Source organism: Dipodomys spectabilis, unplaced genomic scaffold, assembly GCF_019054845.1.
Source record: "Dipodomys spectabilis isolate Male_0828 unplaced genomic scaffold, ASM1905484v1 ptg000241l, whole genome shotgun sequence".
Lineage (NCBI taxonomy): Eukaryota > Metazoa > Chordata > Mammalia > Rodentia > Heteromyidae > Dipodomys > Dipodomys spectabilis.
Genome location: NW_024870918.1, coordinates 4,750,996 through 4,768,203, shown reverse-complemented (window position 1 = coordinate 4,768,203; position 17,208 = coordinate 4,750,996). Strand labels below are relative to the sequence as shown.

Below are 17,208 nucleotides of genomic sequence, written 5' to 3'. Positions count from 1 at the left end.
GCGATGAATTCAAAAAGTTCTCACCCTCGCCCTGAAGATAAATGATTGGCTGTTGATATGCAAAAAACTGGATCAAAAGTTAAATAAATTTAGGCAGAAGTCATTGCAAAATTCCCCAAGGGATGATATAAAAATTTATTTGTTCGTCAGCCTATGCCTGCCTCAAAAATAGTAACACTTACTGTGTAGGAACTGGAGTGGAATTTGTGCTGAAGCAACTTGCTCACTAGTTCTCTGGAAAAGTCAAACCTAATTGTTTCTGCGATGATCCCCTCCCTCCTCAAATTCTGCTACTGGCATTCAAGGCCTGGACAACTCTCTTCTCAATATTTTTTTTCTTTTCCAAATACTTTGCACCTGTTACCTTTACTGCTAGAATTCAACCTCCCTTGTTAACTCCAAACCCCACACTTAAGATGCATTTACTGCTCCCTTCAGTGTTCTGGGGTTCTAAGACGACCATTCACGAGTCACTCACTCTAGTCCAAGTATGATCACGTTCCTTACTTTGGGAGGGATCAACTGACACCCCTCTTGTTGTACTTCTGAACTGCAGAATGTACATCTGAATTAAAACCTTCCTCCCTCAGCCCCAGGAATCCCCACAGAGATCAGAGTTCAAAACGGTGAAAAAGCCTGGGGCCATGCAGACGCTGTAAAGCAGAAATGGAGTCTTGCTCAATTTTGTATACCTGTGTACAAAGTGGCCAGCAGTTTGAGGTGAGGTGTTCATTTATTAAGTATTTGCTCAGTGGTACTGAGATGGTTACTGCCTAGAGCTGGGCAGAAAGCTCAAAAATGGCATTTTGGGAGGCTCTGGACACCACACACACACACACACACACACACACACACACACACACACACACACACACACACACACACACACACACACACAGCCACACTTTGGGAGGAAAAAAATCCCCCTAATCACTCTGGCTATGGATCTGAGGCTCTGGACACCACACACACACACACACACACACACACACACACACACACACACACACACACACACACACACACACACACACACACACACACAGCCACACTTTGGGAGGAAAAAAATCCCCCTAATCACTCTGGCTATGGATCTGAACAAAACTCAAAAAAGCATCTCAAAAGCCACTGTTGCCTTGGTAACAACCCCCTCCTCTCCTTCCTCCCCCCCACAGCCGGGAAATTACTACAGCACCCTGTTTTGTACTTCTAAAGAGTACTCATCGGCATCTCTAATTGATCGCTTGCTTTCCCAACAAGACTGTAGTCAAGGCTTCTATCCATCTGTGTATTTTATCCACCTATGTATTCCTCACACTGTGGTGGAGAGGTCCGAACAAATGAACTGCATCAACCGATGCCATTTCTCCTAGTCAAGATATTAAAAGGCACTTGGCCACAAATGCACCTGCTACTAATTCCTCAGTGAAAACCACCTTGGTATGCTCGGTGGATGGATGTTACCTAAGGACTCAGCCTGGGAGAAACACACACACAGACACACACATGCACACAGTAAACAGTAAACCAGTTTTCTGTTTTCCCAAAGGGATTCTCAGCACAGACCACCCAGAGAGCTGAAGCCAAGGGGCCACTTCCCTCCCCAGGGCTCCCCGCAGAGACCAGGCGAGGGACCACGCGTGCAGGGCCCAGGCGGTCTCTGTGAGCAGAGGAACTTCTCCAGGAAACTTCAGGAAAACCACAACCCTTATTTCTCAGGCCGGACAGCTGCCCCTCCACAGGGGGAGGGAAGCAAGCGGCTCTTCCTGAGAACTGAAGCGAAAACGAGAGGCGGGAGGCTGCCTGCCATGACTGGGTCCTGGGAGAGTCCTTCCCGAGTTCCTCCACCTTTCATGAAGGTCCAGCGCCTGCCGTGGGCATCCCTGATTAGTTCTAACTGGAGACCAACGACGGGGCCATAAAAAAAAAAAAGTGGACACGACCAATGAAGACATTCACGAAGAATAAAACACATAAAAGGAACTGATGACAGGTTAAGTTAATAGCCAAGTACCAAGCATCCGCCTAACTCTTCTGGCTGGGGCTGGTTGCAGACGCCCAGCTCCATGCCCCACTGAGAAGCAGCTGGACTTGCACTGCAGAGGCAGGCAGAAGGAAGGAGGGTAGAAAGGGGGGGAGGAAGGGGAGGAAGAGGAGGAGGAGGAAGAGGAGGAGGAGGAGGAGGTGGAAGAGGAGGAGGAGGAGGAAGGATCAAGGAGGATGAAGGATGAAGGAGGAGGAGGATGGAGGAGGAGGAGGAGGAGAAGAAAGAAGAAAGAAGACGACCCCGCCTGCGGCCGGTCCGCACTCCCGGGCACTGCATTCTGCAGGGACGCGCTCGCAAGCCCCAGCCGGCTCCGGGAGCCTCCGACCCCGGCACGGAGTTGGGCGCCGATCGCGCGCGCGCCCGTGACTTTTCCCAACTCCAAGCGACGAGGAGACAGAGACCAGAGGGGGGGGAGCGAGGGAGGGAGCGGCCCCGGCCCCGCGGGCGTCCGCACCCGGAGGGAGACTCGCTCCGGTCTCCAGTGCCACCCAAGCCCACTTCCCAGAAAGCCGCCCGGGCGGAGCGCGCCCCGGCGCCCCAGCCGCGGGGACACTTACGCGGAGCCATCCGGACAGTTCCCTCCGGGGTCCGAACCCGCGGTCTCCCCGCACCGGCATCTCGAATGCGGGCCCCGCTCCTCCCGCTCCGCGGCCTCCTCCTCCTCCTCCTCCTCCCCGGGGCTGCCCGTCACCCTCGCGACCATCGGCCGCCACCAGCACCTCCGCGCGGGGGGCGGGGCCGCGCCAGCCTTTGTCCCTCCTCCCGCGGCGCCCCGCCCCCCGCGCGCGACCGCCCGCCCGCGAAACTCTCCAATGGGGCACTACCATTATCACCGGCGGGAGGGGGGTCTTGCTGTCACCGCGACCCCCCCCCCCCGCGAAGTCCCCACGAGGGTCAGCTCCGTGCACGAATCCAATCTGGGAGCAGAAGTGGATGGAGGCATCCCACGGAGTCCCCTCCCAGGCCTGAGGGGCCCGCTACCCACCACCTGTACCCCCCCCCAAGGCTGGCGCTATGGTTCGCTCCACAGCGCTCCCGGGACACCGCGGGTCGGGCTGGGAACGCGCCCGGGCACGCGCACGCGCTCGCGCACGCGCTCAGGCGCTGCAAACGGGAGCGCGGGGCTGCGAACCCCGGGGCGCTGGCCTTCTGGGCCCCCGGGTTTTTTCCCCACCGGGGTTGCCGTGGGTACCCCACATGTTGGAGAGAACTGCGTGGGTTTCACACAGGAAGCGCTTCCAACGGGGAAAACTGGGGAAACGCCTACGGATTTTCCATTCCTGTCCGAAGCCAACCGCATCCCTGGCACTGTAACCCCCCCCCCCAATTCTCTACGCCACAATTGATTACAGCTACCCAGATTTCCTATTAAAACAGGGCTCTTCAGGACGATGTGTGCAGGCTACCTCTTTGGCAGGTTACCAACAACTGCAATGATAGAGATTAAACAAAATCGCCTCCCCTGATCTGTTTATAAAACAGTACCCAGTGGGTCAACACTGCTTCTCCGACTGGATTCATCTCACTCAAGTGGGCCTATTCGCTTCAGAATCGCCTAGATGCTAATAATTTTCTAATTTAAACTGTGGAGAATCCAAATAGATACCTCGATTCAAAAAATGCAACCTGCAACCAGAAGAGATAAGTTAGAGCAGGCGTTGCCCATGGACCTCTTCCTTTAACTTAATAAAAAGCAAACCTCAGCCACCTTTCCTAAGTAGAAGGTAAGAGGTTAAAAAAAAAAAAAAGGTCCGGTCAACCCCCCCCCACCCCTCCCCGATGAGATGCAGTTGCTTCACTTCCTGCCTAATCAGAACAGCTTGGCAGTTTATGTGGAAAAACAAGTCCCTTCCTCCATGTGGATGCCTTTCTGGAGGTCTCCTTTCTGGCTCTTTTGGGGGAGCTAAATCCCTGCCCTGGAGCCTCAAATCCACACCAAGGAGGGGGGGGGGGGTAGGGGGATGTTACTCTCTCCTGCTCTAAGCACCTATTTTTTTTTAATGCTTCCCCAAATTAGGTGGTGCTGACTTATAATGATAGCATTTGTGAGCCAGTCACACCTAAGTGACGTGAGTCTATACCACTAGCAGTTACAGAGGAAGAAAAGATCCAGAATGTAGCAATTACATCCGCTGAATGATGATGACCTTTTTTCTCTGTAGAGCTGGGCTATATCAAAAAGGATGACAGCCACTTGCCACCTACAGAGAGGGAAGGGGAAAACTCAGCTTCTCAGTCGTGGTAGCTATACAGTTCCATGTCTCAGTGGTCACAAGGCGCCAAGCTACCAGGTTGAACCCTGTGGACCAACTATTATCATTACTCACTGCCACTGATGATCATCACTATACACCAGCTACTGGCCCAGCACCTGACAGTAAGCATTCAATAATAACTTGTTAGAAAACATGATTTAATTAATACACTGACTTTGCTGATAGCATTTTCCCCCTTTCCTTTCCTTTTCATTTCTTTTTCTTTTTTCCTGGTCCTGAGGCTTGAACCCTAACCATGGGTGCTATCCTTGAGCTCCTTTTTGCTCGAGGCTACTGCTCTACCACTTGAGCCACAGCACCACTTGTGGCTTTTTCTGTGATTAATTAGAGATACGAGTCTTACAGACTTTGCTGCCCTGGCTGGCTTCGAACCGTGATTCTCAGATCTCAGCTTCATAAATAGCTAGAATTTTTTTTCTTTTATTATTTTGTTTTAAAACCTGGTTTTCTTCCAAAAAAGAAAGAAATGGGGAAACCCCAAAATTTCCCATCCAGGGTAGAGATCTGCCAAGCCAACCAACAGACACTCAGAATACGTTGAAATTGAGATTGAAATGTAAACACCATCTTGCTGTGTAGCTCAAGCTGGCCTGGGAACTCACAATACTTCTGCCTGGTTCTAAATCAATATAAACTTTTGGAGAAGCAATTTGTTAGTCTATAGTAATTCCACATAGGGTTGTGCATTTCAAACCTACTTCTTAAGGCAAATGCAGATGGCTTATGCCTCTAATTTTAGCTATTCAGACTCAGATCTGAGGATCCCAATTTGAAGCCAGCCCTAGCAGAAAGGTCCTTAAGACTCTAGTCTCCAACAGGGCGCTGGTGGCTCACGCCTGTAATCCTAGCTACTCAGGAGGCTGAGATCTGAGGATCGCGATTCAAAGCCAGCCAGGGCAGGAGAGACCGTGAGACTCCTATCTCCAATAAACCACCAGAAAACCGGAAGTGGCGCTGAAGCTCAAGTGGTAGAGCGCTTGCCTTGAGCTGAAGAGCTGAGGGACAGCGCCCAGGCCCAGAGTTCAAGCCCCAAGACCGACAAAAAAAAAAAAAAAAAGACTCTAGTCTCTAATTAACCAGCAAAAAGCAGGATTGGAATTGTGCCTCAACTGGTAGAACTCCAGCCTTGAGCAAAAAAGCCACGCAAAATCATGAGGCCCTGAGTTCCAAGCACAGTACTAGTACCACAGTAAAACTACAACAAAACAAAAGAGAGAGAAACACTTCCACACTCTTGGAATTTATTTATCCAGAGAACTTCAGTCCCACAAATGCTAGTATTATCACCTGGGCCAAATCACCTCCTACTAAAATACACAAAGTAGGCAGTAGATGATCAGCAAGTAAGAAAACAAATGCTGAGACAGAATCCCAGTAACCTCAGGGTGACCTAGGAGTTCTTAGGACTGGGGCTTCTCACCCCTACTGGGCCTTGAGAAATAGTGTGGCTTGTATGTTTGAAAAGACAGGTAGGAGTGTGTTTGTGAGGCAGAAATAAGGCAGAAAGCCTTCCGGGTGAAGGGAAGAGCACGTAGAAAAACAAGGAATGAAGTCATGGCCAGAGGTGCACTTGCCCAAGCAAGCAGGAGTTATTTTCCCACAGAAGTGAGATTAGATTGGTATTTTCTACAGATCTCTAGTAAGTTGGGGGGGGGGGTTGTTTTGTTTTTTGGCAAGATAGCTTTAGCAGTGGGTTGGGGGAGGAGTTTCAGCCAGAATTTGTTCCACAAAAGCTGCCTTTTTTGTGGGGCTACAGATAAGAGAGGAAGGTGAGCAGCATTAGACAAGAGGGAACCCGATTCAAGGGAAAAGGATAAAGGAAGTGGATCAGCAGGCTGATGACTGAGCGATTAGGTAAAGGGAGCCACAAGGGAAGTAAACCCAGAGCGACTCTCAGGTTCCTGAGAATAGATGACACTGCCTTTAACCAAAAGAGAGGACACGGGAGTGGGAGCAGAATCATGACTAGCTAGGGACAGCCATCCAAGGACTCTGAGTCACTCAGGTGGAGGTGTGTAATCACTGAACAAATATTCATCAACCATCTATGTGGGACAGGAATGGTAGAGGGATTTGGGCATCATAAATACATCATGAAAGTTGAAGTCTAAGAGGGGATGAGGCAATTCAGACAGTCCATGTAGCTTGAGGGAAGAGAGGACCGAAGGCAGGACTCATCTAGAATACCAATATTTTTCTTTTTAGGTCCAAGATTGGAACTCAAACTCAGTATCTGATCTCTTTTGCTCGTTGGCTAGCACTCTACCAACTGAACCACGTAACCCCTAGAATGCCAATACTGAGAGTTAATAATGGATATCCAGAACACAGCCCAATGAGGGAATTCCGTGAAGGAAAAGGGACCAAAACAGCAACAACAACAACAAATTCCGGAGAAGTATGGTCCAAGAGCCATGGGGATAAGATTCAAGAAGTAAGGAGTAAGTTAATTAAGAACAATATATGTCTAACTGCTCATGTGAAATCCCTGCTTCTCTTGGTCAGAGCTGGTCTAAAGGAAAGAAGGGACTAATGGTTAGATTATAGGAGGTAACTGAGTGTCATGCAGCAGCAATTCATTGGATACTTCTTCCTAATCATGAAAGATGGCAGCCACTCATGTCTGACAATGGAGGGCTAGTTAATCAACTTAACTCACACAGCAAAGCATCTTTTTTAGAAAAGTATAATACAAGCTCAACAATGCTGGCTGCTGCTCACACTTGTAATCCTTGCTACCCAGGAGGCTGAGAGCTGAAGGCTGCAGTTCAAAGCCTGTCCAAGAAGACAAATCTCCATTTACAAACCAAAAAGCCAAAGTGGAGTTATAGCTCAAGCAATAGAGCACCAGCCTTGAGCGAAAAAGTTAAGTATGAGCTTGAAGCCCTGAGTTCAAGCCCTGGGGTCAACACACACACACACAATTTAGAGTATATAACACACATACACACATGTATTTGTACTGTATATATATTTACATAACATGTGTTTGCATGTCTGCAACATGGCCATGCGGTACCAGTTGGGAGCAATGGAAATGAGCACTGGGAAGTTGCCAGTACATCATACAACAGACAGGAATCATAAAGACATGCCACTTGAACAAACATACCTTCAACACCTAAGCCAGGCTCTGGTGACACACGCCTGTAATCCTAGCTATTCAGGAGGCTGAGATCTTAGGATCTTAGTTTGAAGCCAGCCCAGGCAGAAAAGTCCATTAGCCTCTAATCTCCAATAAACTACTGAAAAAAGCCAGATAAAGTAGGTCTGTGGCTCAAGTGGTAGAGCACTAGCCTTGAGCAAAAGCTCAGTGCCCAGGCCCAGAGTTCAAGCCCCAGGACCAGCAAAAATGAGCCCAGAGAGCTAGACAACAAACGCAAATCCCTCACAGTGTGATGCAAATGGATGATGACCAGTCCAGAGATTCACTGAGGACCAAGACCCCCACAAGTTCTGAGGCAGCTGCTAAACCTGACCATTTCTAATAGCAGCCCATCTTCCCTTCAAGTCTTCTGACAAGTGGCCCCACCCTCCTCCATGGCCCCCAACACCATATCTGGAAGGACAGCCTTAGCCATTTAAATCTAAAACAAAAAATAAGAACAAAGTTTGATTTGATGCCATCAGAAGAAAAACAAGGTTGGCCCAGGTATTACTCAGTAGGAGAGCTCTTGCCTACTAGCATGTTTAGTGAAGTCCTGGGTTCAAGTCCAAGCACTGAAAGAAAAAGAAATCCTTGAAAACCTTGAATGAATCAGAATAAATTTATGGACACTTGATATATTAGTCCCTTCAAAAGATTCTCTATTGAGGAAAGGAAGGTGAACTTCTCCAAGACATTTGTCTGTACGTGTGTATGTGTGTGCCGGTCCTAGGGTTTCTACTACCACTTGAGCCACAGCTCCACTTCTCGCTTTCTGGTGGTTAATTGAAAAGAAGAGTTTCAGAGACCTTCCTGGCAGGGCTGGCTTTGAATTGTGATCCTCAGATCTCAGCCTCCTGAGTAGCTAGGATTACTAGGTGTGAGCCAGGAGCCCCTGACCCCAGCTTTATTTATTTTTAAGTTAATTTTATTGTAAAATGCTGTACAGAGGGGTTATAGTTACAGGAGTAACTATACATTTCTTGTCGAACATTGTTACCCCCTCCTTTGTTTTTCTACTATTCCTTCCCTCCCCGACTCCTCCCTCAATCCCCTCACCCCAAAGTTGTAAAGTTCATTTCCAACATAGTGTCTTGTGAGTCTCATTGTTGCAATGGGTCATCCTGTGTCTTTGTTTCAGCATTTTGTTATTCCCCTTTCCCTCCCGAAATTAGATCATGTGTATACAAGATGCAAGGCACCAAAATCAAATACAGTTTTTGACATCCACCTCACAATGCAGGGATTATAGACATGCAGGACTCCACCCAGCTTCCTGCTTAGTTTTGGCTTTCTGCCTAAAATAGAAATCAGCCCTGTGAGTGGCTGTCAGGAAGTGGTGCCCTCAGGAGACAGCAAGGGGGTGGTGTCCAGTTGATTGTTTCCTTCACCAGGAAACAAAGCCTTTTGGAGAGCACGCTGCAGGACTCTGACAGGTGAAGGGTCTAGTTAGGAGAAAGGCATCTAGTGGGGCATTGGAGCAGGAATGCAGTGGCCAAACAAAGCAAACGAGCCTATTATCCTGTTCCTCTTTTGCACTTGATTACTATTATCTTTAGCAATATACTATCAAGAATGGGTGATTGATAGTACCAGTTCTCAGACTCTGTACTAACTGCAGACCACCCAAGTCCCCCCTTCCAGTTCTGCTACCTGGATGTTAAGAAACTCACCCTGCCCTAACATACTGTGTTTCTAAGGCTTACCTGGCCTCAGTGGTGGCAAAGAATTAGCTATCCCGAGGCTGGAGACCTAGGAGGCCCTTGACTGGAGTTTGGGGAGAGGTCTGGGTTGGGAGGATGTATCTGTAATCTAAAGTGACCATAGCCAGCAGGGTACTAGTGGTGCACGCCTGTAATCCTAGCCATTCAGGAGGCTGAGAGCTGAGGATTGTGGGAAGAAGCCGGCAGGGGCAGCAAAGTCCATGAAACTCTTATCTCCAATGAACTATTCAGAAAAAGCTGAAAGAGAAGCTGTGGTCTTGAGTACGAAGAGCTCACAGATAGACACCTAAGCCCTGAGTGTAAGCCCCAGGAAGAGCACAAACATTTAAAATAAAATATGAACTGAAGTGACCTTAGCTGGCGTCTAGGAGATTTCCAGGGCTGGTTTGGGTCCCCTGAGCCAGCAGGCAGATGCTAAGATTGTACGCAGCCTCCTGAACATGGGCCTGAGCCACAGCAGAACTCAACGCTAATCAGAAGGAGCCAGTGATACGTTTCTCTTTGGTGGTACTAGGGTTTGAATTCAGGGTCTCCCACCTCCTTCACAGGTGCTCACAACACTTTTGCTATTAGTTGAGATGAGGTAGGACTTGTTAGCTTTTTGCTCCATATAGCCTCACACCATGATCCTCCTGATCTCTGTCTCCCAAGCAGTTATAATTGGAGGTACGGGAGAGTGTGTGTGTGTGTGTGTGTGTGTGTGTGTGTGCGCGCGCGCGCGCGCGCATGATTTTAATTTTTTGACAGATTTTAAATTCCCATCAGGAAGAAACATTTTATTTATTTATTATTTACTGGCATTGCTCAGATTTGAACTCAGGCCTTCAAACTTTTATTAATTAATTAATTATATTGCCAGTCCTGGAGCTTGAACTCAAGGCCTGGGCGCTGTCCTTGAGCTTCTTTTGCTCGAGGCTAGCACTCTACCACTTAAACCACAGCGCCACTTCTGGCTTTTTCTGTGTATGTGGTACTGAGGAGTCGAACCCAGGGCCTCGTGCATGCTAGGCAAGCACTCTACCACGAAGCCACATTCCCAGCATTTGACAGAGTTTTGATGTGTAGCACAGGCTGGCCTTGAATCTGTGATCCTCAGGCCTCTTGTTTCCTGAATGCTGGGATTACAAGCTTTTGCCACCACCCTTTGCCCAAGAAGCACCTTGGCCAGTCTAGAGAAGAAAGGCTCTCCTGTGGGAGTGATCAGCAGCCTGGAGGAATTCTTCTCTGACTGGAAGGATGTCCTGGGTCCTCAGAGGGGCTGTGTCTGCTTTACTGTGGCTTTTATTAGTTCACTGCTGTTTACACTGCACAGATGAAAGCCACGGGCTCCCAAGGAACAGAAGCTGCCCCGCTAACCTCCACTCAAAAAAAACACACCAGCAACAACCAAGAACAGGGACGAGCACTGCTGACGGAATGAACGCACGGAACCCGTGTACTGACTTAGCTCATGTGCACCCCCACAGCCACTGGTGCCGGGAGCTTTGCCTCCACTCTAGGGAAAGTAGCCTCTTGGGAGGGAGGCCACTGGAGGTGGAGGCTGCTTGCCTGAGATCCTCCTCAGCTATAGCAAGGGTATAGACAGAATGGAAACCCACTTCCGCAAGACTCAAATCCCAGCCTCAGCCAGGCGTCAGTGGCTCACGCCTGTAATCCTAGCTACTCAGGAGGCTGAGATCTGAGGACTGCAGTTCAAAGCCAGCTTGGGCAGGAAAGTCTGTGAGACTCTTATCTCCAATGAACCACCAGAAAACTAAAGGTGGCGCTATGCCTCAAAGAGGTAGAGTGCTAGCCTTGAGTGAAAAAGCTCAGGGACAGTGCGTAGGCCTGGAGATCAAGCCCCAAGACCAACCAAAAATAAGAGTGGAAGGACCTGAGTTTGGGACTAGCATAAAAAATGCAAAAGTTCATTCTCTTCTTGACAGATGCCCTATAGACATGGCACTGGTTTTCTAGTGCTTTATTGGAGATAAAGAGTCTCATGGAGTTTCCTGCCCAGGCTGGCTTTGAACTGTGATCCTCAGATCTCAGCCTTCTGAGTAGCTAGGATTACAGGCATGAGCCACTGGCTCCCGGCAAGAACAACTTTAAGAAAACTACTTGAAAGGCGGGCACCAGTGTCTCACACCAATAATTCTAGCTACTCCAGAGTTCGAAGCCAGCCTGGGCAGGAAAGTCCATGAGACCCTTATCTCCAATAAACTACTCAGAACAAGCTGGAAGTGGTACTATGGCTCAAGCAGTAGAATGCTAGCCTTGAGTAAAAGAAGCCCAGGGACAGTGCACCCAGGCCGTGAGTTCAGGGCCCAGGACTGACACTAAAACAAACAAGACCTGAGAGTAGGAGTAATGCCACCCTTTGGGGTTTCTTGTTTGTTTCTGATTTACCTCCTAGAGATAGAAACTTGAGCCTTGTTCATGCCAGGCAAGCACGCTACCCCTGAGCTATGTCCCCAACTCCAAATGCCTCATTTCCTAAAAGAGGCGAATAGAAAGTTAAATAGAAGACAAGAGAGACCTGTGGTTTGAGAAGCAGGGTGGTGGTGGAACCCTGGCCAAGTGTGTGTGAGAACTGTATGTGATCTCCAGAACAGCAAAAAGAAGAAAAACGCAGCTAGCGGCCAGTGGTTCGCGCCTCCATCCTAGCTACTCAGGAAGATGAGATCTGAGGACTGTGGTTCAAAGCCAGCCTAGAGATCTGAGGACTGTGGTTCAAAGCCAGCCTAGACAGGAAAGGCCCCACAGTCCCAGCACTGAAGGGAAGGGCAATAACCCACAGCACTGAGACCGGCAGGAAAACAGCCCTACCCACTACAATTCCTCAGGCTGGGCTGCACCTCGCCCGCGGGGTACTGCACACCGGCTATAGGAGCCCTAAGGGAATGAGAAGAACACAAACCCTTTTCAGACCTTTGGCTGTGAAGGGTGAGGGGAGGCTGGAGGTCTGGGTCATCTTCTCTTGGACATATTAAACTCATGTCTCAGGACCTAGCTTGAGTGTCATCTGTGCCCTGTCCAAGCCAGGCAAGGTAGCACACAGCTATAATACCAGCACCTGGGGAGGCTGAAGTTGGAGGATCTCAGGTTTGAGGCCAGCCTAAGCTACATTCACAGTGAGCTACCTAGCTAGTCTGTCTCAACACCAAAAATAAACAAACAAACTAAAAAAATCCACACAGGGAAGATTTCCAGGGAAGGTCTAGAAGGACCGCAAAGGTCTGTTCTTGCTGATTGCACAAGTAAAGTATGCATTCACATTTTTTTGTTTGGAAAACATATTCAACTCGAACAAAAACATTAGAAAGTTAAGAATTAAGCCCTCTTATGGGCCAGGCAAGGTGACACACACATATAATCCCAGTTACAGAGGCAGAGATTGAGGTCAGGCTGGCAAAAAAAATTGGCAAGACCACCATCTCAACAAACCAAGGTGGGTATAACGGTCCACCTGTGTGTACCCAGCTAGACAAGAAGAGTAACTAGGAAGATGTTGGTCCAACACTGGCACTGGGCAAACACTCAAGGCCCTATCTGAAAAAGAAAACAACAACAACAATAACAACAAAACCTATAACAAGGGCTGGGAAGGTGGCTCAGTGGTAGAGCGCTTGTCTTGCATACATGAGGCCCTGGGTTCGATTCCTCAGCACCACATAAGCAAAAAGAAAAAAGCCAGAAGTGGCACTGTGGCTCAAGTGGTAGAGCGCTAGCCTTGAGCTGAAGAGCTGAGGGACAGCGCCCAGGTCCAGAGTTCAGGCCCCACAGCTAGACCCCCCAAAAAACAAACCTATAACAAAAAGGGGTGTGCCCCAAATGATAGAGGGCCTACTTAACAAACACAAGCACTGAGTTCAAACCCCAGTACTGCCAAAAGAGAATATGAAAGGTCTTCTTATTTACACTTTTCTGCCACTTGAACAGCATACCAATTATTCCTGATGTCTGAACTGCTAAAAACAACACGACTCTTGGTAGATTAACATCCAGAACACCTTTCTCTCACTTTCAACACTTAGAGAAGAAAATAGGAAATTATCTTGCAGGCATTAGAAAAGCTACTTGAACAAAATCTCATGACAGGACGACGGCTCATGTGGCTTGAACCCTGGATGCTGAAATATTTCCAAGCAAATGTACAAGTAAATGCAGGTAAGTACAAATTTCAGTGCTAACAACACACTGTTAGGTGATTTTCACTTACTATCAGACCCCTTTGAGAAGGAAATTGAAGACCAGAGCTGCCAGGCACCAGTGGCTCACCCCTGTAATCCCATTTACTCAGGAGGCCGAGATCTGAGGATCATGCTTTGAAGCCAGCCCAGGCAGGAAAGTATATGAAACTCTTGTCTCCAGTTAACCACCAGAAAACTGGAAGTGCTGCTGTGGCTAGCAATCTACTACGTGAGCCACAGCGCCACTGTGGAAACTGGACATGAATGAAAGAGAACTATGCAACTCCTGGGTGGAGATGGGTGGAGATGGGAGAGAAGGAGGGACCAGATGACACTATGCAAAAGGAAATGTACTTATTTCTGGATGTATATAAAGGTAGCCCTGCTGCATATCACCGCTAAAGCAACAATAAAGCAAACTGGGGGGAGGGAGGTGCATGAGCAGAGCATGCACAAGATCTTGGGTTCGATTCCCCAGCACCACAAAATGCACAAAGTGGCTAATCAATTAATGGAAGTATTTTCTCTAGAAACTCAAGAACCCAACACTACCAGACTAGCATCTTAGAACCCTGATTTCTACAACATAGCTTTGTCTGGCAAACCAAAAGAAAATGCTAGAAGCCAACAGAGAGCTAGGTAATAGGACACAGCAGTAAGTGGACTTCAACCAGCCTCAGTTCTGCTACCACTTAGGTTGAATCTTACAACTCTAGCTGGTTTTTTGTTTCCTTGGTTGGTTGGTTTTGCTCTGGTCCTGGGGCTTACTCAGGGCTGAACGTAGCTTTCCATGAGCTTCTTTTGCTCAAGGCTAGCACTCTACCACTTGAGCCACAGTGCCATTTCCAACTTTTTCTGAGTAGTTAACTGGAAACAAGAGGCTCACAGACTTCCTGGTCTGGCTGACTTTGAACTGCAGCCCTCTGATCTCAGCCTCCTGAGTGGCTAGGGTTACAGGCGAGAGCCACCAGCGCCCAACAGCCAGCTGTTTTCAAAAAATAGCAACTTTGTGTGGTTCGGTCTAGTGGCTGTGTGATATGAGCAGCTTCACAAGATCATCTACACTTTCATTTTCTCATCTGTAAAAAGGTGTGATGGGCTAGGCTCAGTAGGTCATACCTGTAATCCTAGCTACTCAGGAGGCTGAGACCAGCAGATCACAGTTGGAAGCCAGCCCCAGCAGGAAAGAAAGTCAATGAGATTCTTATATCCAATTAACCACAAAAAGACCAAATAGAGCTTTGAGTCAAGTGATAGATCACCAGCCTTGAACGACAAAGCTAAGGAACAGTGACCAGGCCCTGAGTTCAAGCCCCAGTACCAACATATATGCACGCGTGCACACATACACACACACACACACACACACACACACAGGTGTGATTGGCTGAATTGTGTCTATTCAAAATTCATATGTTGAAGCTCTCCATTCTTCCCACCCCAACACCTTGAAATGAGACCTCATGTGGAGTCAGGGTCTTCAGGAGGTCATCAGGTTAAAGTCAGGTCTTCAAAGCGGTTCCCAAATATCTGGTGTCCTGATGAAAGGCAGAGATGTGGACAGAGCCACCAGCACCAGAGATAATACAGAGAGATCAGAGCTAAGGAGGAAGACCAACCTGGCCCCATAGGGAGTCACAGGTCCACTGGACTTGCAGCCCTCAGACTGTGGGACCATCCTTGTGGCCCAAGCTCCCTGGTTGGAACTAAAGCACAAACAGACGTAGCAGCTGCACATGACCTTGAGGGACAGGTATGAGAATGAAATGAGCCAGTGCAAGGGAGGCGCTCAGCACAGAGTCCCTGTGCAATACGCCCAATGCTGCCGTCATTTTCCGAGGGTGATGCTTCATTGCAAATCGGAATCACAGTGACATCCTCAGCCCAAACACGCGTCTTTCCTTGTGGCCTCGGGCAACCCTTCCAGGCTTTTTGATGGATACACTCTGCCCTCAGGTTTGTTTCCCATCTGGGCACAGCTGGCCCATGCCTTTCCATTCTCAGGTGTCTGCTCAAGAGTCCTCTCTGACTCCGGGGCTACTTCAAGTCATCTGCCACATCCTGTCCCCACCCTGTCCTGTACCAGGGGACCAGGACACACTTTTTCTCCCAGGAATGCAATTTCTCTCTCCTGTCCCCACTTCCCCTTAAGCCACGCCCCCTTCCTGGCCTCCATGAAGTGAACAACCTCTACCATTCATTCCATTATCATGATGCTCTCCTCATACAGGCCCAGAACTAGGCAGTCAAGTGACTGGGTTGGATCCTCTGAAACCATATGCCAGAACAAATCCTTCCTCCCTTCAGTTGTCTCTCTTTCTTTCTTTCTATCTTTCTTTCTTTTCTTCCTTCCTTTCTTTCTTTCTTTCTTTCTTTCTTTCTGTCTTTCTTTCTTTCGTTATGGGGCTTGAACTCAAGGCCTGGGCACTACCCCTGAGCTCTTTTGTTCAAGGCTACACTCTACCACTTTGAGCAACAGTTTCACTTCTGGTTTTCTGGTGATTAATTGGAGTTAAGAGTTTCATAGACTTTCCTGCCCAGGCTGGCTTTGAATTGTGATCCTCAGATCTCAGCCTCCTGGGTAGCCAGGGTTACAGGTGTGAGCCATCAGCGCCCAGCTCCCTTCAGTTGTTCCTGTCAGGTATTTTTTCACAGCAGCAACAATTTAAAAAAATCTGTCTCGCATAATCTCCATTTAGGAAAGCAGACTCTAAGTATCAGGCACTGCTCGATTTGTAGCTAGGGTGCCAGTCCCATTCACAGGGAGAAGATAATAATGTGGTATTACGCACTCAGGAAAAGACAGCATGGTTAAAAGTCCAACCCACAACAGGGTACCAGTGGCTCAGACCTGTAAGCCTAACTATTCAGGAGGCTGAGATCTGAGGATCACAATTCAAAGCCCACACAGGCAGGAAAAATCCACAAGACTTTTTTTTTTTTGGCCATGGGCGCTGTCCCTCAGCTCTTCAGCTTAAGGCTGGTGCTCTACCACTTGAGTCACGGCTCCACTTCCAGTTTTCTCTGTTTATGTCGTGCTAAGGAATTGAACCCAGGGCCTCATACATGCAAGACAAGCACTCTACCACTGAGCCATCTTCCCAGCCCCCCATGAGACTTTTATCTCCAATTAACTACCCCAAAAAAGCCTGAAGTAGAGCTGTGGCTCAAGTGGTAGAATACTAGCCTTGAGCACAAAAAGCTCAGGGAGAGTGCTTGGGCCTTAAGTTCAAGCCCCAAGACCAATATACAACAAACACAAAGAAAGACCTTGGTATATACTCAGTACTTGCTAGGCAATAATTGACTGAGTTTCTACATTGGCATAATCTTTAGAATCAGAGGCTCGGAGAAGTCAAGCTCTGTGCCCAGATCACACAGGAAGCAGGCAGTGGCACAGGAATGGATAGATATCACCCTTTGAAAACACACCACTCAGACATACAACACACCACCACCACACTCTAGTTCTCACCTACTGTAGCTGAGATCTACTTGCCAAGAACTGAGGGCAGGGACAGACCGGAATGAGAGATTCCAGCACACAGGCAACACTCCAATCTCATTCCAGCAGCCCTGGCCTAGCCCTGTCATCAGGAGTTAAAGGCTAACCAAGAACAAACACATCCCAGCATGTGTCAAAATAAAATTTAATATCTTGTCAATCTTAAGTCCTGAGAATTGAAATCAGTGCATGGGAAATACGCTCAACTTGTTTCCTAAAAGCCTGGACGTAATTAGTCCTTAGATAACAGCCTGCTCTCTTTTCTGTCTTCAACAAAGTGCTCACCACTGTTACACCATGTTTTTTCCTGTTTTGTTGTTGTTGGTCATGGAGCTTGAA

General features: G+C 48.3%; 1 protein-coding gene across 4 annotated transcripts in view; it reads right to left on the bottom strand.

The window, feature by feature from the left end:
- Tjp2 (tight junction protein 2) overlaps positions 1-17,208 on the bottom strand; it is a 91,547-nt gene that overhangs the window by 73,687 nt on the left and 652 nt on the right. For 3 of the 4 annotated variants that reach the window (XM_042699343.1, XM_042699345.1, XM_042699344.1), the window contains exon 1: positions 2,605-2,716. The exons of the other annotated variant lie outside the window; for it this stretch is intronic. In XM_042699343.1, the coding sequence (XP_042555277.1) occupies positions 2,605-2,664 (60 nt within the window). In that variant the 5' untranslated portion in view covers positions 2,665-2,716. Of the gene's footprint in view, positions 1-2,604; positions 2,717-17,208 lie in introns of those variants that run through there. 4 annotated transcript variants of the gene reach the window in all.